General features: G+C 38.9%; 1 protein-coding gene across 11 annotated transcripts in view; it reads right to left on the bottom strand.

Moving 5' to 3' along the window:
* The window catches only part of INPP4B (inositol polyphosphate-4-phosphatase type II B), a 910,826-nt gene that overhangs the window by 178,031 nt on the left and 706,909 nt on the right, over nucleotides 1–25,886 (bottom strand). For all 11 annotated transcript variants that reach the window (XR_012131555.1, XM_073237008.1, XM_036996729.2 and 8 more), the window contains 2 exons: nucleotides 7,633–7,763; nucleotides 7,176–7,280 (listed from right to left, as the gene is read on the bottom strand). Coding sequence is in view for 10 of the 11 variants with exons in the window: in XM_073237008.1 (XP_073093109.1) it covers nucleotides 7,176–7,280; nucleotides 7,633–7,763 (236 nt within the window). In the remaining variant the exon portion in view is untranslated. The remainder of the gene's footprint in view (nucleotides 1–7,175; nucleotides 7,281–7,632; nucleotides 7,764–25,886) is intronic.

Below are 25,886 nucleotides of genomic sequence, written 5' to 3'. Positions count from 1 at the left end.
ACCTGTGGAATCGGATGCTATCTGTAGGTAAATCAGAATTCATTTGTAGAATACGTAGAATTATAGGATACCCATTTGGTGTCTGTGGAGAGCTGGAGAATTGATGGTGTGAGGAACCCTTCCCTTCATCCCCACACCACATTGGAATTGCTCACATAATCATTATAAAGATCGGCTCTGAAGAAAATAATTAGAAAGTAGCTGCTGAATGTTATTCTCAGAACTTACATGAATTTAAGCCAAAGGAAACAGGTTTGCTCTCCAGCTATAGGTAAGTGCAGTTTGTCATGAAATCTAAAATAAGAACATACTGTGCACCACTGTATAATCCTCAACTTTAATTGAGGTAGCTCCTGCTTAATACTGGTCATTAAATTTTTAAAATATCAGTACTCTTTACAGAATCACAAAATCACAAGACTCTAGAGAATCTCATCATTTGCAATTGCTATTTGATAATTATCAGTTACCAATATCACAGCATTCAGACAGCTAGATTTATCTCTTTTGGCTATTCTGCCCTTGAAATTCACTAGTAATTGAGGTAGAGCAGGGACATGGGACAAACATCATGATTAATGTCTCCTGCATATGAAGAATAATGCCAAGATATAAATAGTATAGTAAGAACAGGAGGGACTCATCTTAAGGTTATGATTCCATTTTAAAAAACAAGGAGTTAGGAGGCAAGATTCCTAATATTCCTAATAACTTTATGGTATTTACCCAACAACTCACACTAAGGGCAGTGTAAGCAGTCCTAAATGGTATGTTTCTAATGCTTGAGGGTAACCACTATCTTGGAGAAGAACAGGATCAATAAATTCCTTGTGCTAGGTTTATCTTACAGAACATCCAAAAGACTGACCATAGATGGTGACTTGATGTCTCTCACCATGACACCATATGCCAAGCCTGTGCCCCCTGGCCCTTTGCCACATTCTTAGAATCCTTAAAAGACACAAATCCCAAGACTTTAAGCATGCCTGCTTTTCTCTGAAGCTGCCTCAGTCCCCTTCCTTCAAGTGTTTATTTTGCCTTAAATAAAGCTTTCTTGCTGCTCAACTTAACTGTGTTTTGTCTTTGCACTCTTCCAAACCTTTTGAGAGGTTAAAAAGAGATCCCTTTTCCCAGTGGTAAGTGTCTTTGTTACTTTGCTATTTCATTCAGTTTTCTAGTCTTAAGCACTAGTCTTATTTCTCTCTGTTTTACTTCAGAGGAGTAGGGAAGGCCTATTGAGAGCTCTGATTTGGGTTTTTAAGTTCCCATTACCTGGTTGACCCAAACAGAACTACAGCTGTACAATCATGCTGTTTAGTAGCCTGCCCAACAATCTCCTTTCTTTTCCTTTGGTAAATTCTCAGAACATAATCTCACTCTACCCAGTGCTCTGCAGCTCTCCCAAATCCTGGGGTGACAAGGGCTGAGCTCCCATGCCATGCAGATTCAGATGCTAGGTGACCCTGACTTCAGGAGTTAGCAGGGGATCTGCCCTGTGCTGAGCAGGAATTCAGTGAGCTTCCCTTTCCTCCCTCTGTCCTTCCTTGCTCTCTGCTGCCTGCAAGGCTGCTGCCACTCACTACCACTCTTGCTTTAATGAACTCCTTCCTTACCTACACCCATTCAACCTGTTCAAAAATTCTTTCTTGATCAGAGTCGAGAACACACCCCCGACCAGGCTGGGGTTTCACCTTGTGCACAGGGAGAGACCTCCCCAGGCACAGCTGCCCAGGAGCACAATTACTACAAAAATAGACAGATCTATGAAAACCATGTGATGTATTTCTTGATCTTTCAGTTTAGTTAATAATATGGTATCCACATAAAATATCATACTGACTCTCAGCATTTGTATTCCTTTAAATTTAAGTTTAGTTAGAATTAACTGATTGTTTTCCTCTAGAAGAGAGCAGATAAACCAAAAAAAGTTAATTTAAAAAAAATTAAAATTCTAAGATAACAATCTGATCAATAATTGTTTCATTTGAAAACTTTCCTCATTTTATCCTTTTTAAATTATGTATCTTTGTGATACAAATAGCCCTTAATTATGTATAATAAAAGCTTTCAGATTTTCTATAAAAGAAACAATTATAAAAATTTAGGTGGGCATTTTACTTTACATAAAATTTAAGCAAAAAAAAGAAAGGTCCTTTTTTCATTCTTAAAAAAATATGATGTGTGTTTCTTTCTTTTATATTTTATATGTCAAAAGTGGCCTTGGCTTTGTGAAAATGACATAGTATATAGCATAATAGGGAAGTGGAATTTAAGCTGTTGAATCTCATCAAGCTAAAGATACTAGGTTGGTTCAAAATTTAATAATAGGGCTGCCTCAGAGCCTTTTAAAAGCCATTTAATAATAGAAATGAGATAATCAGCCTATTTTTTTCCCAGAAGATTTCTTTAAAATTCCTACAACCATAAAAATAGTATCATGAAAAAAGAAATGTAGACATGCTGATCTCATTTCAAGGAAGAATTTAAGCATAATCCCTGACTTCAAAATGGCCCACAGAATGACTTTGACATGAATCATGAGACAATAGAGAATTTTAAGGGAAATCTGTTTCAAAATAATCCAAGCTCTTTGGCATTATCATTAAACGTATGGAAAGGTAATTATGCTGCATTGATGAGATGATACACCCAAACTCTTGAGCTCTCAGAGAGCTCTAAATAGCTCCTCCTTCTCTCCATATAGAGATTGGAAGACTTAGGAGCAGAGAGGTTGGTTGACTCATCCATAATTACACAGTACAGTCTAGTGGATGTCACACCTGATTCCAAGCATAGCTTAATGATATAATATAGTAGGTTCTTTCTTTGCCCTCTTCTCATTCCTTCCTTTCTTCTCTTTCTTTCCCCCCTCCCTTCCTCCCTCCCTCCCTTCTTTCCTTCCCTATATACTATAAGCTGTTACATATTTATAATATATAAAATAATTTAAGCATAGAATAATGATACATATTTTACAATATTCACAATTGATTTTTCTATTAAAATAAAATTTACTGAGGCATATTGGAGCAAGAACTTTTGTTCTTAATTTCAGGGTTTGGTTTTGTTATTGTTGTAACTGCTAATATCTCTATTACGGTGGGCATGCTATTTGTTGCATTTAATTTAAGTAATGAATAAGGATGAAAAATTAACTTAATGGGTCTGGGGGCACCAGAAGTTAAATGGAAGATATTTCATTTGTCAGTATGAGACATGACAGCATTAGTTCTGCTCAGTTACTTGTTTCAAGAGGTAGACATTAGCTTTGGATTTGGTGAATCTATTGTTTGCAAAGATGCCTCTCCACATAAAGTCAGATTATCAATCAAATGTGGACAGATGCAATTTACTAATGGTAAGAATGAAAATAAACGTAGACTACATCCAAATAACTCACTAATGAAATACCAAGGCTTTAATTTACATCATTACCTTGCAAAATGTTGCCTGTAATTCAGCTAAACATTCATTCACATCAGTAGCCATGGATTTTAAACAAATTTAACTGTAATTCATTTAATCAGTTAAAAACATGTTATATAAGCAAGTAGAAAATTTGATTGACTATCATCTACAACTTTTAGCCATTTTGTTTTGCAAAGAAAACTGAAGCTCAGGAAAGTTATTAACTTGGTCAAACTCAAAGAAGTGGCAAGGGTCCCAAAATTCCATCAAGTTTTCAATTTCCATTGTAACATATAGTTAGTAATCTAGTCAATGACACACCTACTTTATCTGAATTTCATTTTCAAGTAATACCTTTTAAATTTATTATAAAACATTAAAAATTTATAAATAATATTTAATGTTATGCATATGACATGTATATCATACAAATTACACAAGTGTGTGTGTGTATATAATATATATATATATACACACACACACACACATCCATGAGTAGCCTTGGGGTAAAATCAGTATACAATGGAATTCAGTACCTTCACATTAATTTTTGGCTATTAGGATACTTAGTCCTTTCCCATATTTTTCTTCTTGGGTCTTCAAAGAGAGGAGTCAGTCTCTCTGATAACTGTTATTTCCAAACTCCTTTACTGTATGAGGTATATACTAGTTCTGTAACATCAAAATCTTACTTTTCTCTTTACTACTTAATATCTGTCATAATAAATAAGAAATTCCTTTATACATTCTGTTGTGGGTTGAACTGTGCACCACCAACTCCAACAAAAAAGATCTTAGAATATAACCAAAATTTGGAAACAAGGTCTTTACAGATGCAATCAAATGAAAATCTGGCCATTAGGGCAGATCCCAATCCAATATGACTAGCATTTGTAAAGGGAAAATTTGGACACAGAGATTGACATGCAGAGATGATGGGAAAATGCACTGAGAACATCACGTGAAGATGGAGGGTTGGTGTGCTGCAGCAACAAACCAAAGAAAATCAAAGATTGCCTGCAAACTGTCAGAAGCAAGGAGGCAAAAGGCTTCCCCTGTAGGTTTCGGAGGAAGCATGGCTTTGCCATCATTCAGACTTCTGGCTCCAGACAGTGCGATAGCAAGTTCTGTTGCAGAAGCCACCCAGCTTGTGGAGCTTTGTCACAGCAACCCTAGGCAACTGATACTTATCCCAAGCCAAACTAATGAGAAACAATTGTGTTTGCTTTTCAAAATTTACTTTTTTTTTAGTTGCTAGTGTTTTCCTTACAAATTGTAGACACAGAAACTAAACACCCTGAATTTATCTCAGCTCACTCAGATTTGTCTTACAGACAGAATCTTGGAAAATACAGCATATTGTAAATGATTCTTCTGTTTTCAAGAAATGAGTATAAAGTGAAATAACACTTAATAAATAAATAAATAAAAATAATTTTTTTTATTTTAAGGATCATCACCAAATATTTGAATGCATATTTAAATATTAATTCATATCTATTTGGACCTGACAAATGATCTGGTTTGATTATACTATCCACCCATGATGTAACCTGAGTCAGCCTTCTCTCATTTCTTCATTTTATCCATCATTAAGTACTTGTGTGCTGATTTTCCTAAACTGCTTTTTCAAATCATCTTTCCTCTGAATCTAGCTACTTCTTTAGTTCAAAATTTCACTATCTTTTAATAGGTTCTTAACAGATTACTTTTCTCCAATTTTAACAGTCCTGATAAATCTGACAGATCCATTTTGTTCCAGTGATGGCAAATGCCACATGTATTATAAAGACTATTATTGTACATTCTAGGTGTTTTATATATAATCTATTTAATCAGAAAGAGAACAACCTGCTTAGAAACATTAAATAACAGACTTTGGGTCATATAAAAAGTGGTTAAGCTGCAATTCTGTTCTACTCCAAAATATACACACTAATTACTATATCATAAAAGTATTTTCATATTGGCCATTAGAAAATAACATGTTGGTTATCAGGTAGCTTGTAAATATTTTAGCTTCTTTATTTACTTGTTGATATTTTGGTTTTGATGATTTAAAAAACAATTACATGCTGTTCTGCTCAAAGTACTGACAGACACTCAAGTGATGAAAGAATAATTCCTAAATGCCTTGGAGCAATCATCTCATTTTTACTTCAGTTCTTTCATTTGACATAATTTTTGTGAGTAGGATCTGAGTTAAAATTTCAGAGAGTGGAAAAGGGTTACCGAGGATAACAAAGTACATCAGAATGATTATCACTACCCTTAAACATGCACTTTAGGGGGTTGCATAGACACAATCAGTATGCACAAAAAGAATAATGTTTAATTTGCCTATTATAAAACATTAGACAATTCTAAAGCAAAATAGAGATTTCATTTTAACTGTTTAAAACCTGAAGCATCTAAATTATGACAATGGCTAAAAGATAGAGTGTTCAATGTATCTGTATATGTTTACATGCATGTGTTGATACACTTGTCATGAAGGATTTGATGATCTAAATTAACTTTTGGCTCCCTAGGAAGATGGGTACTAGAAGGATGACCATTTATTCAAACAGGGAGAATTCTGAGAAGAAAAGGAGGTGGAGGGCATTGTTAACGATGATATTGGATGACAGGCATAACATGGGACTTTTGCTGGTAAATAGGGTGTGGATAAAATGAAAGTTCTGGTGGCCAGGATTCTCACCTGGCCCTGGTTGGCTAGCTCACAACACACATGTAGACAATGCATTGTTATTGACTCTATATAAAGAGACCTGCCCAGTGGTCTGGGTGATACATAGGGTTGCAAGGCTGCAGGAGAGCAGAGCAGTGGCTGGAGTAGTGGCAGCGCCGAGGACAGAGACTGGGACGGCTGTGCAGGCAGAGAGGCCCAGAGGCAGAGACTGGCTTGCTGACTGCAGACGCTCGCTGAGTGTACGACATTTTAGTGATTGACCTGCCACCAAGGAAATACAGTTGGGTATAACCCTTTCACCCCAAGAATGTTCTACTGTCATTTCTTTGGTCACATTGAATCCATAGTGAACTTGCCTGGGGCTGAAACTCATTGGCAGACATAGGGGCAGATAGTTAGCCTAAATGTAAATAAAAATGCATACAGCTGTAAGTTAAAGTCAAAGGAGATGAGAAGAATATTGAGAAATAAATTTTTTTTGAGAAATGTCAAGGAATTACGTAGAATGGCCATGAATGTAACACCATACTGCTGACTCTGGACCCTGCTCAGCTATGTTTATGGAAATCTATTACGTTTATCCTTGAAAAATGTTACTCAAAATTGAGTCAATCAAATAGTCTCTTACCTTCTATCTGATAAACCCCCTTCTCACAGGGAAGGGGATGGTTCTTTTGTTACTAACCACTAAGTGACACAGCATGAGTCCACTTTGAGCTTTGGTTTCTCAAGATAGGTACAAAATGAGTGAGTCTTGTTTTTCCCTTTTTTCCTAACTCTAATAGCAGCACACTTGGTAGCTATTAGCCATCACTGATCCCACTTAAGGAAGCTAAAACTCATTTTGCATATTCATCTGTTAATTCAGTTCTGGTGCCACATTTACAAAACATTCCCCAGAAACACAGCAACAAAAATATGACAATCTCCTTTGTAGTATTCAGGGTCATTATCAGCTTCAATTGTTTCACTGTCTTCTTTACGTAACTGCTAGAATTTTTAATTCTGCAAATAGCCAAGCTTTTTAAAGAAGTACACACATAATTTGTCCACTTTAAAAAGCACTACACACTACCTTTCAGATGAGGGCTATGTACATGCATTCTTTGAAGATGTAGATTTACTGGAACAAATTCTAATGCTTTCTCTCCTTTGCTGCTGCTCGGTTTGAAAGAGGACCCTAAGTGGAAAAAAATTGAACATTATTTGTAAACAATGTGTGTGTGCACATATGTGGAAAAGTATGTTTGGCATAGAAAAATGTCACAAGAATTTCAGAAAGAAAAACATACTGTATAACTTTCTATTCTTTTCAGAAATTGAATCAAAATTTTGCTTTATCTATAATAATACCATGAGATAAAACGGTGTGATTTCTTTCTTCCTTGTTGTCATGCCAAGATGGTAGTGTAAGAAATCAGGTCGGTTTTAAAATTTTGGCTCTGATATATTGATAACAACCTTGTTGATTATTGTTTTCCCATAATGTACATGAAATGCAAGTCAGTTTGGTTATATAACATCATTCACACCTGTTTCTTTGCTAAGTTCTGTCAGAATGTCTTGGTACATATTCACCATTTGATCACAGTGAGTGAGGACATTTTTCCGTAGATTGTCCCAGTGTGGAGAAAGCTCACCAAGTTCTTTTAGCTCCTGGTTTCTGTTAAGAATGGAAAAGAGGAGAAAATCGTTATTTTGATCCTAAGTCCACAGATGTGGAACACTTAATCAAAGTTGCCTAACTAATAAGAAATTGATTCACCATCCCTTTCAGGAAAGCTTGATGTTATTAGAAAAAAATAACAATTTTGACACAAGATATGAATAGTTTAGGTCACACAAACATTAACAATTTTGTATGCCAAAGAGAAAAAATATAGGTTAAATAATTTTTCTCACTGATAACTTCACAAATATGGTGAACATTTAGTATCCTTAATATATAGAGAGGCCATTGAGTTAAAAAAACAAACACTAAAACCTCAACAGAAAGACATTAAGTTCTACGCTTTGACCATACAAAATAAAATAACCTGTTTGAAGGAAATGAACATCTGTAAGTAACCCTGTTTGCATATATGATAGCTATAAAATTTTTTAAAAACCCATAAATGGTATGATCAGGTATAATTTTATTGGCTGAGTTTCTCCCAAGAGGGCAATTTAAGTAAATGTTATATCTGTATATATGTTTTGCTCTTTCATTATCAAAAAGAAAAGCTAATCATGCCATTTAGGTTTTAATTACTAACTTTTATCTAATTTTCTACCCTTCTGCCAAGTTAATTTAAATCATCAGAATGCCTTTTTAAATTATAATGATAAATGGTCTAATACGCTGCTTGGTTAGATCTCTCATTCATTTCGGTAACCTTTTACCAACAACATTTTCATGAGGCTAATTTAACCAGCAATAATGAACTGTCTTTGCTATTCTGGCTGTGAAACACGCTAAATACCAAGCTAATAAATTCAGAAAATGTAGAATCTTTAACATCCTGTTAAACACAAGAATAATGGATGGGGTGCAAAAATGTGACTTGCTTTTAAATGTTTGCAGCTGCTTTTATTTTGTTTCAGTGTGAATGCAATGCAGTATTGCTGCATCTTTCATCTGATGTCTTTACAATTTTTGTGAACATTAATCTTGTTCTCAATTTTTCCATAAATAAGATTACATCACACAACATTAATGGCTAAAAATAAATTAATCAATAGACAATGAGAGTAGAGGAAGTTAATGACCAAAGGTGGGAGGATGGTGGAGGGAAGGTGGAAGAACTGAAGACTCAAGTTCTCTGTGCATTCAAATGGCAGGGTGTTCAAGCTCAGGACAGAAGAGCAACAACCAAAACAAACAAATAATTCCAAAAGCTTGAGATATTCAAGTTTGTAAGGTCCTGGGACAATTAGGTCAAATCTGAGATAGACCACAGGTGTGATAGATCAACTTAATATGCACAGCTTCAGACTTTCCTTCCAATTTATGGTTATAATGGAAATACTGGTAAAATATTCCTATTTAATACTAATTGATGCACCATGGGTTGCAATTTATGCTGTCTCTGAATCCTTGTCAGAAAGGATAATTAAAAGAGAGGAAGTTGGGGAGGAAGGAGGACAAAAAGAAGTCCCTAACTGTGCTGTGGGATACTGGTGTGTGTGTGTGTGTGTGTGTGAGGGGGGTCCATTTCTTTCCCTAAGAAGTCTGGCAAAATATGGTCAGAAAAGTTTAATGTTCTGTGGGGACTGACTTGGAAAATGGAACTTTGGAATACTTTGTTAGATGGGAGAGACATTCATACACCAGTTCCTTACTATCTTCTATATTATTTCATAGGTAAAGATTTGTCCTAGGAGATGAACCCCTCTGCACTTCTGTTGTGTGATCTGACTCCTCTGGGCAGCCACTAGGGAAGAAACATCCCAATTAGGCAAAACCGACCTGAGTCTGGTCTGATAAGACATAGGTGCCAGAATCACTCTAGATCGTTCCATGGTAGATGCCACTGGGGGCATGCTAACAACTGGTCTTCACCTTGAGGGAGGCTGATACAGCTGGTGGTGTGAGGAGATAAGCTGACAATGGTGGCAGTATGTGGGGCTTTCCAAAGAACAAGTGGTCAAAATCTGAGGAAAAATTAGGGTGGAGACAGTATATAAAAACACATAAACTGGTCCAGGACAGGTGTGGGGAAGTTGGGGTTCCTACGGCCCGGATCTTCACTGAACTCAAACCACCTGATGATGTAACTGGCCTGTTGCTAGGATACTGCTTCCACATCTTTAGGAAATAGGCTATTATTGCACTGTACAGAGAGTTCAGCTCAGTGCTCTGGGCAGAGGCAGAGACACTACTGCTCAACCTACCGCCGGGAGAACAAGCCAGGTAATAAACCCTTTCACTCCAAAGAACGTTTTGCTGTCAATTTCTTTGGTCACATTGACTCGATAGTGAACTTTCCCAGGGCTGAAACCCATTGGCAAGACAATTGGCATAGTCGGCAGGGTTCATTGTTGACCAAAGAAAAAGGCTGCCCTAATGGGAGGGGTGCTTCAGCGGGCTGCCCCTATGAATGGGGAGACAGTGGATCGTCCCTCAATGGGTATGTGGTCTAAGGTGGCTTGCTTCCTAGAGGACTGGGCCCCACCCCAGGACTAGAGGCAAGTGGAGGTGACACCTGAGGCTATAGGGGAGGCCCTTGGTATAGTAAGCAGATCCTTAGAGAAACAGAGTGCCTGTGAGGCAGCAGGGACTGTGGGTTGGCTGCTTCTCAGTCTTAAAAATGTCTACAGAAGAGACCCAAGAAATGGTGGCACAAGAACGCGAGCTGCAAACTTCTGTGGATTCCCTGAAGAAAGAGATTGGAGAAACTCCAGCAGCTCGAAAAGGTGGGTATTATAAAGCCCACCCATAGTCCTTTCAATTCCCCAGTGTGGCCAGTAAAAAAGCCAGATGGCTCCTGGCGTATGACTGTGGATTACAGAGAACTGAATAAAGTCACACCCCCTATGCATGCTGCTGTCCCCTCTATTGCAGGCTTGATGGATACCGTCAGCCATGAACTAGGAACATAGTACTATGTGGTAGATCTTGCTAATGCCTTCTTTTCCATTGACATTGAGCAGGAAAGTTAGGAAGTTTGCCTTCACATGGGAAGGATAGCAATGGACTTTCACCATCCTTCCACAGGGATACCTCCATAGCCCCACCCACCATCTGCCATGAACTTTTAGTGCAGGGCTTGGCTACATGGGAGAAACCACCAACGGTGTGGCTATACCATTATACTGATGATGTCATGCTTACATCCGATTTTTTTCAGATCTAGAAGGTGCAGCACTTAGACTGCTGCAACATCTACAGGAGAAAGGATGGGCTGTGAACAATACCAAGGTTCAGGGACCTGGTTTGTCTGTCAAATTCTTAGGAGTCGTCTGGTCAGGTAAGACCAAAATTATACCAGAAGCAGTTATAGATAAAGTCCAGACCTTTCCTACTCCTACAACTGTAGCATTGCTACAGGAGTTTCTGGGTCTTCTAGGCTACTGGAGAGTGTCTATCTTGCACTTGGCACAAATTCTGAAGCCCTTATACTGGTTGGTGTGAAAGGGCATCAGGTGGGACTGGGATGAGACATGTGCATCTGCCTTTACTACAACAAAATGGGTAGTCAAGGCTATGTAGGCCTTTAGTGTGATAGAACCATCAGGGCCATGTGAGCTGGATGTTCATGTGACTGAAGACAGTTATGGCTGGGGTCTCTGGAAGTGGCTTGAATGAACTTGCCAACCCGTTGGATTCTGGTCACAACTCTGGAAAGGGGCAGAGGTACGATACACTGTGAAAGAAAAACAACTGGCTGCCATGTATCACGCCTTGCTGGCTACAGAATCCATCACTGGAATGGCCCTGATAAAGGTAATAACCACCTATCCCATCTTGGGGTGGGTACGAGACTGGTTCCAAAAGCCAAAGAGCGGTGTGGAACAAACACCCACACTAGCCAAATGGGGTGCTTCCTTCTCTAGTAGCCCCTTGAGTGAAGAACTCCAACACTTATTAGGGCCAGTGATACATACTAGTGAAAAGCAGGAAGAACTTGCTTTTGAACCATTAGTAGCAGAGAGCCCCTATCAGGAGGGAAGAGCCCTATATACCCAAAGATACATGGTACACAAATGGCTCCAACCATTGGCAGCCCCCAAAATGGAGGGCTATAGCTTTCCATCCTAAGACTGAGACAATATGGATGGAAGATGGTGAGGGGAAAAGCAGCCAATGGGCAGAGTTGTAGGCCATGTGGCTTGTGATCAGCCAGGAGCAATCCCCATAGTTTTCTGCACTGACAGCTGGGCTGTCTATCGGGGCTTGATCCTATGGCTACCAACCTGGTACAATGCAACTGGCTGGTTGCTCACTGACCCCTTTGGGGGCAAGAATTGTGGCAAGACTTATGGGCTTGTGGTCAAACTAAAATAATTACAGCATACCATGTGACAGGTCATTTGCTACTGGCATCCCCAGGAAATGATGAAGCAGATAAATTGGCCCAGATATGTTGGTTAGAAGGAAAGCCTGCCTCTGATGTAGCCCAATGGTTACATCAGCATTTGTTGCATGCAGGGCAAAAGGCAATGTGGGCTGAAGCCCTTCGGTGGGGCTTGCCTTTGACCTTTGAAGAAGTTAGCAGAGCCCGGCAGGAGTGTGTCGTGTGCTCCAAACAGGACTTACACTGAGTTCCACAGCAATATGGGACAGTAGCTAAGGGGCCTATACCCCTCATCAGGTGGCAGATAGACTATATTGGGCCTCTACCTGTGTCAGAAGGATATCGGTATGCGATGACTTGTGTGGACACAGCTACTACACTTTTGGTTGCTTCTCCTACCCATTGTGCAGACCAGCAGATGACCAAAAGAGGCTGGGAGGGTCTCTTTGCTGCCTGTGGCTAACCACAGGTGATTGAGAGTGATCAGGGCACCCATTTTACTGGACATACACTGCAAGAATGGGTGCAACAGCTGGGAATGGGAATCAAATGGAAGTTTCATGTGCTATACAAGCCTACTGCAGCAGGCATGACAGAGAGGCACAATGGCTTGTTAAAATCCAGACTAAAGTCAGATACCAATAGTCTGCAGGGATGGTCAGTCTGCTTATGGACTGTGCTATGACGTTTGAGTGAGAGAGCCTCATAGACATGTTAATACATATGGCTGCCTCCCCTATACAGCTGCAAGTACAAACCAAGGAAGAATCACTGAAGCTGAGGTTTGGCCACCAGAATAACGTCTTGCTGCCAGCACCAAATGCACTGAACCCCGGAGACTCCACTGAGTGGATGTGGCATTGGACCTTTTGACACATGGACCAATTACAGCTGGCTCTCCTGGCACCTTGGGGACAAGGCCTGGAAGCTGGCCTATGTGTATTCCTGGAATAACAGCAAAGTGGTCCCCAAAGGTCACAGTAGTATATCCTGGATGGCCAGAAGGTAGAAGCATCTTACCGGGGAGTTTTGTTTTATCATTATGGCCAGTGCATTCCTCTCCAGTAGTACTATATATATAACCTTCAGTAACCCCACGGGGAAAGGAGTAAAATTATGGTATACTAGACCTGGAAGGGACCCCCTTCCTGCTACAGTCCTATCACAGGACCACTCTCTTGCATGCACCCTACCTGATGGACAAGATTTGCCTATGTTGGTGTCATTAAAACATATGTTTTATTGCCCCTATTCTTGAGGGTTGGGAACTGGCTTGAGAATTATTATAATTTTTTTGTTATTAGGAACCTCCTCTGGCTTGAGGATTATTATAATTTTTGTTACCTATATCAAAATCTTGCTGTATCTTAATTTTTATTATCTCTAAGTTGTTGTTATTCTCTGTTGCTATTATGGAATCTGGTTACAGTGCTCCAGCTTTCTCACACAGGGACCACTGTGGAAGATTGAATGCATGTAGATTGTAAGGTGAGAATCCTGGAGGGGTGGAGTGTGGGGAAGTTTGGGTTCCTATGGCCAGGATCCTCATTGAACTCAAACCACCTGATGATGTATGTAGCCTGTTTTTAGGCTACTGCTTCCATATTTTTAGGCAATAAGCTACTATTGCGCTATATAGAGAGCTCAGCCCAGTGCTCTGGGTGTTGGCAGAGATACTAATGCTTGACCTACTGCCAGGAGAACAAGCAGGGTAATAAACCCTTTCACCCCAAAGAACGTTTTGCTGTCAATTTCTTTGGTCACATTGAATCCACAGTGAACTTGCCCAGGGCTGAAACCCACTGACAAGAAAACAGACAACCCCTTGGACAACCTGAAGCTGCATTATTTTCTGATATCCAGGGAGTCTGTAACACAGCGTCCCTCATATCTTCTCTAAGTGGGAAGTTCAAGTACAATCCTTCAAAATGATGACCAGTGCAATTCCCCAAAGACTTAAAAAGAGGAGTGAACCAACCTACAATATCCTACAATATCCATTGGGCCTTAGCTGACGCTTATCACCATTCTCCATACCACTCATTCCAGATTGTCCTTATATTCCATTGGCACATAAACTGGTCTACATTGCTGCCTTGTGAGTTGACCCAGATCTTAATCACAAGGGATTATGCCCTTGTTTCCTTTTTCTTATGGAATCTTGGTTGCTGCAATTTCCCATTCACATTTGGGCATGGTGCACATCTAAGTTCCAGATATATTTCTCTTCTCTTAGATTGGGAAACAGCAGTCCTGTGTTCTCATGATGATGAGTATAGTATCTCTTACTATCTTCACTGTAGTGAGAAAAGCTTGATAACCAGATCATAGATGTAGAACAATTTATAGCTTCCAGTTAAATGGGATTTTTTTGTGGGTCCCTGACAGAGCTGCCTCTGCCCATACTCCAAGAAAAACAATGCTAATTGGCAAAATTTAAGATATAGGGAAAGGAAGCACAAACCCACTAGTGGAGCATTATGACTGATTGTAAGAAGAGCCCACCCTTTTCCCCAGAGTTATGTATTTTAGCTATAGTGGGTACAATATCCTATATCAGCTGTTAGTTTTGCATATAAACTTCACCCTGGAGGACAGTACCCCAATCTTAAGGGTTTTTTTTCCCTAAATGGGTAGCTTATCTGGGCCTTTCATGATTAATATTATTACACTATCCTATCATGTCTGTGGTTTGGGGGTGGGTGGGGCACACAGTGCTTATAAGCTCACTGTCACACCTTCTTTGATGTAGCAAGCACCCTTTGGTAGGAGCAATGTTATAAGGGACACCATACTATTGGATCAGGCATTTTGTAAGTGGGACTGTGAGCAGGAAAGGCAGGCATATATTCAGACTGTACTTCACCTACTTAGGATGAATTGCTGTCCTCTCCAAGATCAAAGGGATCCAATGTAATTGACCTGCTGTTGGGTCTCCCCTAACGAACAGTATCATATTAATGTCCATTGTCAGTCTATTTTTGGCATATAACTAGCAGTGACAGTAGTTACATCAGCCTTGGAGAGGAAGGCCATATCTCTGGGTCTGAGCACAGCCCCTCTGTCTGCCACCAGGACCATTCTCTTCAGGATCTACTGCACACACTCTAGGGTATCTGATAAAGGAGTCTGGGTAATATCCACAAGCAGGTGATAATGTCCATCTAGTTGTAGAGAGCCGCTTCTGTAGAATTTGCTTTCTGATAGGCATGGCTTTGAGGCATAAAGGCACTTTGTGCTCACTCCTATAAGCCCATTCACATACCACTTGCCCAGACCCCTTGTATTCAATTTTCTAGTCTAATTTCTTCCAGGTTCTTGAAGCCACTCCCTCCACCAATACTTGATATATATCCATACTTTAGGCCACCTCTCCCTCTAAGTGAATAATGATTACAATGTTTGAAGATTTGCCCACTGGCTGGATTTCCTTCACTATTGACCTGAAGATCCACCAAACCCATCTTTATAGGCATTTGAGTTCTTTCCTCCTCCATGAGTTAGTTATATGAAAACTCCCATGAAGCTATAGGTGTCAGATGAGGGAGAAGCATCTTGCAATAGAGGCACTGACATGAGGTCAGTGGCAAAAGACTCTGGGACATCTCTTCATGACATATGCTCATTCCTTCTGGAGCTGCTTGAACCCAGTCCCAAATATATCACTACCACCCAACAACTCATTGCTCCTACACCACACAATGGGATCAAATCCATACCCAGTTCATAATGGGGAGCTACAGACACAGTCACTTTGTGTCCCATCACTACGGGTTCAGTCTTTACTAGGGCCCAGTATCATACCAGAGGCTATTTTTCAAATGAAATGTAGCTTCATGGGGCAGAGGCACCAGAACACCCCAAAAGCCTGAAGGTCTGCACTGAATCTCAATCTTATCTCAAATTGCCAAAGACTCCACACAGTAGCACTGTTTCTTAGCCCAGATACTTTCACTGCCATTGGATCTCCTTGGTCATGTACGCAAGGACTCTCAACACAGTTGGGAACTTTTGCAGTGTCCCTCTGCCTCGAGGTCCATTTGACATACTGATTCTACACTAATGGTTTTATTATTTTATATACATATATATGTGAGATGATTAGTGACTGGTTAAGCACTAGACAAAAATCTTAATGATGTGTGCATCATATAGTTCAAAATCACAATTATTTATGCACATTACTTTTTACTTATAGATGAAAAAGGTCTTTTTTGTATACGTATGTTGTTATATTATTGATTTCCCCCAATATCTGTCACTGTACCAACTTTGTAAGAGGTGGAGCAATCATATGAGCTAATTTACATCTGTTATTTCACTGTAATTATCTTGTCTTCCTTCACTCTCAAAAAAAACAAATTTTTTGGATATCCAATTTATAGGATATCAGAATTAACATATCCTTTATCCTTATTTAAATATTATCCAAATTATAGGATATCAGAATTAACATATCCTTTATCCTTATTTAAATATTTAAAGAAAACAAATACAAACTCATAGAATATTATAGTTGGAAGGAAGTTCTAAATGAAACTGCTTGCAGTCTGAGAGTCACTAGAATACCATATGGCTTTTAGGCTAAAACCCTCATGGTCCACTTTTTCCTCATCCCTCTAATTCTTTATTATAAAAACAAAGGAACACAAAACAAAATAAAAAACAAAACCCAGAGTTCCTGAACGAACATGTGTTGGCTGAGTGGGGTTTAGAGCCTGGGCTACTAACTCCTAGAACTAGATTCATAAACTTTCACTTAAAATTAAATCTGAGGAGGGTGGAGCCAAGATGGCGGTGTGAGTAGGACAGTGGGAATCTCCTCCCAAAAACAAATACATTTTTGAAAATACAACAAATACAGCTATCCCTAAAAGAAAGACCAGAAGACACAGGACAACAGCCAGACTACATCCACACCTGTGAGAACCTAGCACCTGGTGAAAGGGGTAAGATACAAGCTGCAGCCCAGCAGTACCAGAGGCCCCTCACCCCAGCTCCTGGCGGGAGGAGAGGAGTCAGAGCGGGGAGGGAGAAGGAGCCCAGGACTGCTAAACACCCATCCCCAGCCATCCACACCAGAGCTCAGACACAGTGCATGCGTGGGGTGCTGGAAACTAAGGAAGCAGGACAGTAAGACCTGTGAGCAGGTCACACAGTCGGTGCCTCTGGGACAAAGAAAAGCGAGTGCTTTTAGAAAGTCTTAAAGGCACAGGGATCCCACAGCTGGATGGAAGCATCCTGGGTCACAGTCCAGAAGCTGGAAATTCCAGGGAACTCCGGGCACACTAACCCCATGGGCAACAGCTCTGAGACCCCTCACGGAGGTAAACAGCCAAACAGCCCCCCATCCATTACCCCTCTGGGGCCCTTCCATAGCAGAGCAGCTGCCTGAGGCAGGCCATGCCCACAGCAAGGCAGCTTCCTCCATACAGGAAGGGCAAGATACAGAGACCAAGTCTACATGCAATTGCCCAACAAAAGCCACTAGGGGTCGCAGTTGTCCCAGTAAAGAAAGCCCAGGAGCAATTGGAAAAAGTCTACGCTCTCCCAGCTGACAGAAGCGTCAATAGCATACCACTGCACCTATCAACATGAAAAGGCAAAAATATTTGATCCAGATAAGACTAACTCAGACATCTACCACATCGTCCCCTGAGAAGGAATCTGGGGCAATAGATTTAACCAATCTTCCTGAAAAAGAATTCAAAACAAAAGTCATAACCATGCTGATGGACTTGCAGAGAAATATGCAAAAACTAAGGAGGGAAAATACAGAAATAAAACAATCTCTAGAAGGACTTCATAGAAAAATGGACGAGATGCAAGAGACCATTAATGGACTAGAAATCAGAGAACAGGAACACAGAGAGGCTGATGAAGAGAGAGATAAAAGGATCTCCAGGAATGAAAGAATACTAAGAGAACTGTGTGACCAATCTAAACAGAACAATATTCCCATCATAGGAGTACCAGAAGAAGAAGAGAGAGAAAAAGAGATAGAAAGTGTCTTTGAGGAAATAATTGCTGAAAACTTCCCCAAACTTGGGGAGGAAATGGCCTCTCAGAACACAGAAGCACACAGAACTCCCATGAAAAGGGACCCAAGGAGGGCAACACCAAGATACATAATAAATAAAATGGAAAAGATCAAAGACAAGGACAGAGTATTAAAGGCAGTCAGAGAGAAAAACACAGTCACCTAAAAAGGAAAACCGATCAGGCTATCATCAGACATCTCAACAGAAACCTTACAGGCCAGAAGAGAATGGCATGATATATTTAATGCAATGAAACAGAAGGGACTTGAACCAAGAATACTGTATCCAGCACGATTGTCATTTAAATATGAAGGAGGGATTAAACAATTCCCAGACAAGCAAAAGTTGAGGGAATTTGCCTCCCAAAAAACACTTATACAGGGCATCTTAGACGGACTGCTCTAAATGGGAGCAGTCCTAAAAAGAGCACAGAACAAAACACCCAACATATGAATAATGGAGGAGAAGGAATAAGAAGGGAGAGAAATAAAGAATCATCAGACAGTGTTTATAATAGCTCAATAAGCGAGTTATGTTAGATAGTAAGATAGTAAGGAAGCTAACCTTGAACCTTTAGTAACCACAAACTTAAAGCCTGCAATGGCAATAAGTACATATCTTTTGATAATCACCCTAAATGTAAATGAACTGAAAGCACCAATCAAAAGGCACAGAGTGATAGAAAGGATAAAAAAGCAAGACCCATCTATATGCAGCTTACAAGAGACTCACCTCAAACCAAAAGACATACACAGATTAAAACTCAAGGAATGTAAAAAGATATTTCGTGCAAACAACAGGGAGAAAAAAGCAGGTGTGGCAATAGTAGTATCAGACAAAATAGACTTCAAAACAAAGAAAGTAACAAGAGATAAAGAAGGACATTACATAATGATACAGGGCTCAGTCCAACAAGAGGATATAATCATTATAAATATATATGCACCCAATAGAGGAGCACCAGCATATGTGAAACAAATACTAACAGAATTAAAGGAGGAAATAGAATGCAATGCATTCATTTTGGGAGACTTCAACACACCACTCACTCCAAAGGACAGATCCACCAGACAGAAAATAAGTAAGGATACAGAGGCACTGAACAACACACTAGAACAGATGGACCTAATAGACATCTACAGAACTCTACATCCAAAAGCAACTGGATACACATTCTTATCAAGTGCACATGGAACATTCTCCAGAATAGACCACATACTAGAGCACAAAAAGAGCCTCAGTAAATTCCAAAAGATTGAAATCCTACCAACCAACTTTTCAGACCACCAAAGTATAAAACTAGAAATAAATTGTAGAAATAAAGCAAAAAGGCTCACAAACACATGGAGGCTTAACAACATGGTCCTAAATAATCAGTGGATCAACGACCAAATTAAAATGGAGATCCAGCAATATATGGAAACAAATAACAACAACAACACAAAGCCCCAACTACTGTGGGACTCAGTGAAAGCAGTCTTAAGAGGAAAGTATATAGCAAAGCAGGCATATTTAAAGAAGGAAGAACAATACCAAATGAATGGTCTAACATCACAATTATCGAAATTGGAAAAGGAAGAAGAAATGAGGCCTAAGGTCAGCAGAAAGAGGGACATAATAAAGATCAGAGAAGAAATCAATAAAATTGAGAAGAATAAAACAATAGAAAAAATCAATGAAACAAGAGCTGGTTCTTTGAGAAAATAAACAAAACAGATAAGCCTCTAGCCAGACTTATTAAGAGAAAAAGAGAGTCAACACACATCAACAGAGTCAGAAACGAGAAAGGAAAAATCACGACCGACCCCACAGAAATACAAAGAATTATTAGAGACTACTATAAAAACTTATATGCTAAGAAGCTGGAAAATCTAGGAGTAATGGACAACTTCCTAGAAAAATACAACCTTCCAAGACTGACCGAGAAAGAAACAGAAAAACTAAACAGACCAATTACCAGCAATGAAATTGAAGCGGTAATCAAAAAACTACCCAAGAACAAAACCCCCAGGCCAGATGGATTTACCTCAGAATTTTATCAGACATAATACCCATTCTCCTTAAAGTTTTCCAAAAAATAGAAGAGGAGGGAATACTCCCAAACTCATTCTATGAAGCCAACATCACCCTAATACCAAAAAACCAGGCAAAGACCCCACCAAAAAAGAAAACTACAGACCAATATCCCTGATGAACATAGATGCAAAAATACTCAAAATATTAGCAAACCGAATGCAAAAATACATCAAAAGGATCGTACACCATGACCAAGTGGGATTCAACCCAGGGATGCAAGGATGGTACAACATTAGAAAATCCATCAACATCATCCACCACATCAACAAAAAGAAAGACAAAAACCACATGATCATCTCCATAGATGCTGAAAAAGCATTTGACAAAATTCAACGTCAATTCTTGATAAAAACTCTCAACAAATGGCTATAGAGGGCAAGTACCTCAACATAATAAAAGCCATATCTGATAAACCCACAACCAACATCATGCTGAACAGCAAGAAGCTGAAAGCTTTTCCTCTGAGATCAGGAACAAGACAGGGATGCCCACTCTCCCCACTGTTATTCAACATAGTACTGGAGGTCCTAGCCACGGCAATTAGACAAAACAAAGAAATACAAGGAATCCATATTGGTAAAGAAGAAGTTAAACTGTCACTATTTGCAGATGAGATGATATTGTACATAAAAAAGCCTAAAGACTCCACTCCAAAACTACTAAATCTAATATCTGAATTCAACAAAGTTGCAGGATACAAAATTAACATACAGAATTCTGTAGCTTTCCTATACGCTAACAATGAACTAATAGAAAGAGAAATCAGAAAGACAATTCCATTCAGAATAGCATTAAAAAAGAATAAAATACCTAGGAATAAAGCTAACCAAGGTAGTGAGAGACCTTTACCCTGAAAACTATAAGATGCTCTTAAGAGAAATTAAAGAGGACACTAACAAATGGAAACTCATCCCATGCTCCTGACGAGGAAGAATTAATATTGTCAAAATGGCCATCCTGCCCAAAACAATATACAGATTCGATGCAATCGCTATCAAATTACCAACAGCATTCTTCAATGAACTGGAAAAAATAGTTCCAAAATTGATATGGAAACACCTACGACCCTGAATAGCTAAAGCAATCCGGAGAAGGAAGAATAAAGTAGGGGGGATCTTGCTCCCCAACTTCAAGCTCTACTACAAAGCCACAGTAATCAAGACAATTTGGTACTGGCACAAGAAAAGAGCCATAGACCAGGGGAACAGAATAGAGACTCCAAATATTAACCCAAAGATATATGGTCTACTAATATTTAATAAAGGGGCCATGGACATACAATGGGGAAATTACAGTCTCCTCAACAGATGGTGCTGGCAAAACAGGACAGCTCCATGTAAGAGAATGAAACTGGATCACTGTCTAACCCCATACACAAAAGTAAATTCGAAATGGATCAAAGACTTTAATGTAATCATGAAACCATAAAACTCTTAGAAAAAAACATAGGCAAAAATCTCTTGGACATAAACATGAGTGACCTCTTCTTGAACATATCTCCCCAGGCAAGGGAAACAAAAGCAAAATTGAACAAATGGGACTATATCAAGCTGAAAACCTTCTGTACAGCAAAGGACACCATCAATAGAACAAAAAGGTATCCTACAGTGTGGGAGAATATATTCATAAATGACAGATCCAATAAAGGGTTGACATCCAAAATATATAAAGAGCTCACGCAACTCAACAAACAAAAAGCAAATAATCCAATTAAAAAATGGGCAGAGGAGCTGAATAGACAGTTCTCTAAAGAAGAAATTCAGATGGCCAACCGACACATGAAAAGATGCTCCACATTGCTTGTCATCAGAGAAATGCAAATTAAAACCACAGTGAGATATCACCTCACACCAGTAAGGATCACCATCATCGAAAAGATGAACAACAACAAATGTTGGCAAGGTTGTGGAGAAAGAGGAACCCTCCTACACTGCTGGTAGGAATGCAAATTAGTTCAACCATTGTGGAAAGCAGTATGGAGGTTCCTCAAAAAGCTCAAAATAGAAATACCATTTGACCCAGGAATTCCATTTCTAGGAATTTACCCTAAGAATGCAGCACTCCAGTTTGAAAAAGACAGATGCACCCCTATGTTTATCACAGCACTATTTACAGTAGCCAAGAAATGGAAGCAACCTAAATGTCTATCAGTAGAGGAATGGATAAAGAAGATATGGTACATATACACAATGGAATATTACTCAGCCATAAGAAAAAAACAAATCCTACCATTTGCAACAACATAGATGGAGCTAGAGGGTATTATGCTCAGTGAAATAAGCCAGGTGGAGAAAGACAAGTACCAAATGATTTCACTCATATGTGGAGTATAAGAACAAAGAAAAACTGAAGGAACAAAACAGCAGCAGAATCACAGAACCCAAGAATGGACTAACAGTTACCAAAGGGAAAGGGACTGGGGAGGATGGGTGGGTAGGGAGGGATAAGGACAAGAAAAAAGAAAGGGGGCATTACGATTAGCATGTATCGTATAGGGGGCCATGGGGATGGGTGTGCAACACAGAGAAGACTAGTAGTGATTTTACAACATCTTACTACATTGATGGACAGTGACTGTGAAGGGGTATGTTGGGGGGACTTGGTGAAGTGGGGACCCTAGTAAACATAATGTCCTTCATGTAGTTGTAGATTAATGATAGCAAAATAAAAAAATTAATAATAATAGTAATAATAAATTAAATCTGAACAAAGGATAACTTATACTTTAGGATTTTTACTTCTGAACCTTCTATTTGGAATGGCATTAATAACACCTATAACATGTTCTGGTACACAGTAGTGGCCAGCATTACAAGATCCACAGCGAGGAGTCTGTGGTCCAGCCCCTGCATGTTGCTATATTTAACTAAATAACATTCTTGGTGTCAATGTTATAATTAAATAATTAAACATGTTCACTTATCCTTTGGTATGAATGGCAAAGGAGATGAGCTGTGTAAGTGCATTTTTAATCCACAGAAAAACATTTTTTAAATACTCTGTCTCTGTGAACATTCTCATTTTACTTAAAGTAACACCTGCTTCTGCTTTCAAAAGCTGTCCCCTTCAGTTGTTACCTTACAACAATAATAACAAAAATTTCCTTCTGGAAAATCCACTGCCCTTCTGAACACATACAATCTCTTGTGAATTCACTACTTACTCTCACTAAAGCAGGAATATATTCTCTTTTAGCTTTAAAACAAATCTTCTAGCCTGTCTCCAAATCCTCCTAATTTTCTAAGAATCCAACATGCAGTTGGAAGAAAAGACTGAATATTCAAATATTAATAAGTCTGGGCCTCTTATGCATTAAACATTTTGGGGCCCTTATTGCTCTCCATCCCCTTTTTCTTTGCTATCAGCAACAGTAAAAGTCAAATCATATCAAATAAATTTCCAAAGGAGCCCGGTGATTACTAAGGCCTACTTGAGAAACATCTGTTGATCTTGGCATTCCTTGTGAAGTATGATATTCTTGATACTTGATGAAATGGTCATACAGATCTCTGGAAATAACCTTTTTTGATTATATGGTTTGTTTTGTCTTACCTTGTTTAAGTATTTCAAAAATACAGTGCTTTTGCTCTGCAGTAAAATTCCAAGGTCCTGGAGGTCATAATGAATGATCCTCTGAATCTTCCACACTACTAATTATATAACATGTTTGAACAGAATATTGAAAAAGATGAACAGAAAATGAGATTTAAGGAGAAAAAAAAACTATGAAGAAGGAAGAGGAATAATTGCACACAAAATGAGTCACAGAGGAATTGGAAGAAAAATAGCCAAACCTGCTTTAAAAATTTTAAATACAATGTATGAAACATAGGCAAGAATATTAGATAAGTGGTGTTTGAACTTTGTTCCTTACACCAAGGGGCTGCCGTGGCGACAGGAGCAGGGAAAGACTCTGGACAGGTTTCTGGACAGGTCTCAGACCCTTTGCCGTGCTCCAGCCACCTACCAGCTACAACTGAATTTCTTTGATTAGTATTGGAATTCCATGTACCATTTTGTTTGGAGAAAGCAGTTTCTGCTGCTAAAAACATAAAGTTAGGTTTCAGACCACTAAAATTTTTTTTAAAGACTTAAAGGAGGAAAAAGTTGAGCTTTTATTTAAAACATAGTTTTAAATCCTACTGATGATGTATTCAAGGGGGGATTTCCAATATGGGTAAGATTTGCTCTGAGGCTATGAGTAGCAGAGATATGTCTTATTCATCTTTTTGTCCTAACAGAGTCCTCAGTCTGTGGGATGTGTTCAATATGGCTGATTGACTGAATGAGAAGTATGCTTGCAGATTGTTGTTCATAGATTTTTCCTGAAATATGAAATTAGACTATAAACTAACCCCAAAAAAGAATGCAGAGCTCTTCCCCAATTAATATGGGTAGATGAAATATGTAACTGAGCCATCGTTAAGTCTTCTAACCTTGTGTAATCTAGATTGTAACTCTGGACAAAGAAAGATTTGGAAATGTATCCTGATATGGCATTTCTCATTGTGATGGTTATTTTTTGTGTCAACTTGGCTGGACCACAGGGTGTCCAAATATTCAGTCTGTGTTATTGTTTATTGTAGGTGTTTTTAGGAGACTGTTTTTGGATGAAATTAACATTTGATTCAGTAGACTGGGCAAAGCATACTGCCCTAATTTGGGTGAACCCCATGTAATCAGCTGTAGGACTGAATAGAACAAAAAAGTCTCACGCTCCCCTAAGAGAGTCTGCCTGACTGACTTTGAACTAGGACACTGGCTTTTTCCTGCCTTTGTACTAGAACTGAATCATTGGCTTTTCCTGGGACTCAGGCTCACAGGCCTTGGAATAAAACTACACCATAAACTCTCCTGGGTCTTCAGCTTGCAGACTCATCTTAGGAGTTGTCAGCCACTATAATTATGTGAGACGATTACTTACAGTAAATCTCTTTCTCTGTGTATGTGTCTCTATGTCCTACTGGCTCTAAGGAACCCTGACTAACACACTGACAATACAGGGATTCTGTCACAAAGATTTCTCTCTGCTTGGTGCAGAAGCAGCTGGGGGACGGAGGGCAGAATGGGAACATTTAGAATAGTTCCAAGTCTTCTGTGCTCTTTTATCTTTCCCACATTTTACAAATACTCCATTGACTTCTTCAAAAGAAAAATTACTACAAAGATGTTTGGCTTGTCTAAGGGATGCATATAAGAAATCTTACTAGTTCTTAGGCCAAAACTCCACCTATTTTATTAGAAGTATGAACTGAGAATAATAAACTGTAAACATTGAAGTATGTAAATTCAAGAATTCCTGAAATTATGAAAAGTGATTAAGTGATTATTGTAATAAGGAGTACCTGGAAATAGTAGTTAATTCATTTACAAGAATGTAGTAAGACCAAATAGCCTGATAAAAATTTATATACTAAAGGCTATAGCCAAGTAAGAAAAAGACATTAAAATGTTATTTGAAATTGTTATTATCTAAGTAAATAGAAATATTTTCCCACAGTGAGCTGTACAATATCATCTTGTAAAATAAAAATAGCTGTACAATTTAAATAGAGCCTTTTGGTAGTTATCACACTCAAAAACTACATGTGGGTGTACATGGGTGGAAAGTTTAATAGCCAAGCTACTTTCATTCATTAAGCAAAATGAGACCTTAAATCTAACCCAAAGAAG

This window comes from Manis javanica, chromosome 5 (assembly GCF_040802235.1).
Source record: "Manis javanica isolate MJ-LG chromosome 5, MJ_LKY, whole genome shotgun sequence".
Classification (NCBI taxonomy): domain Eukaryota; kingdom Metazoa; phylum Chordata; class Mammalia; order Pholidota; family Manidae; genus Manis; species Manis javanica.
Note: the sequence above shows the minus strand (reverse complement) of the source record. Positions and strands in the feature narration are given on the sequence as shown.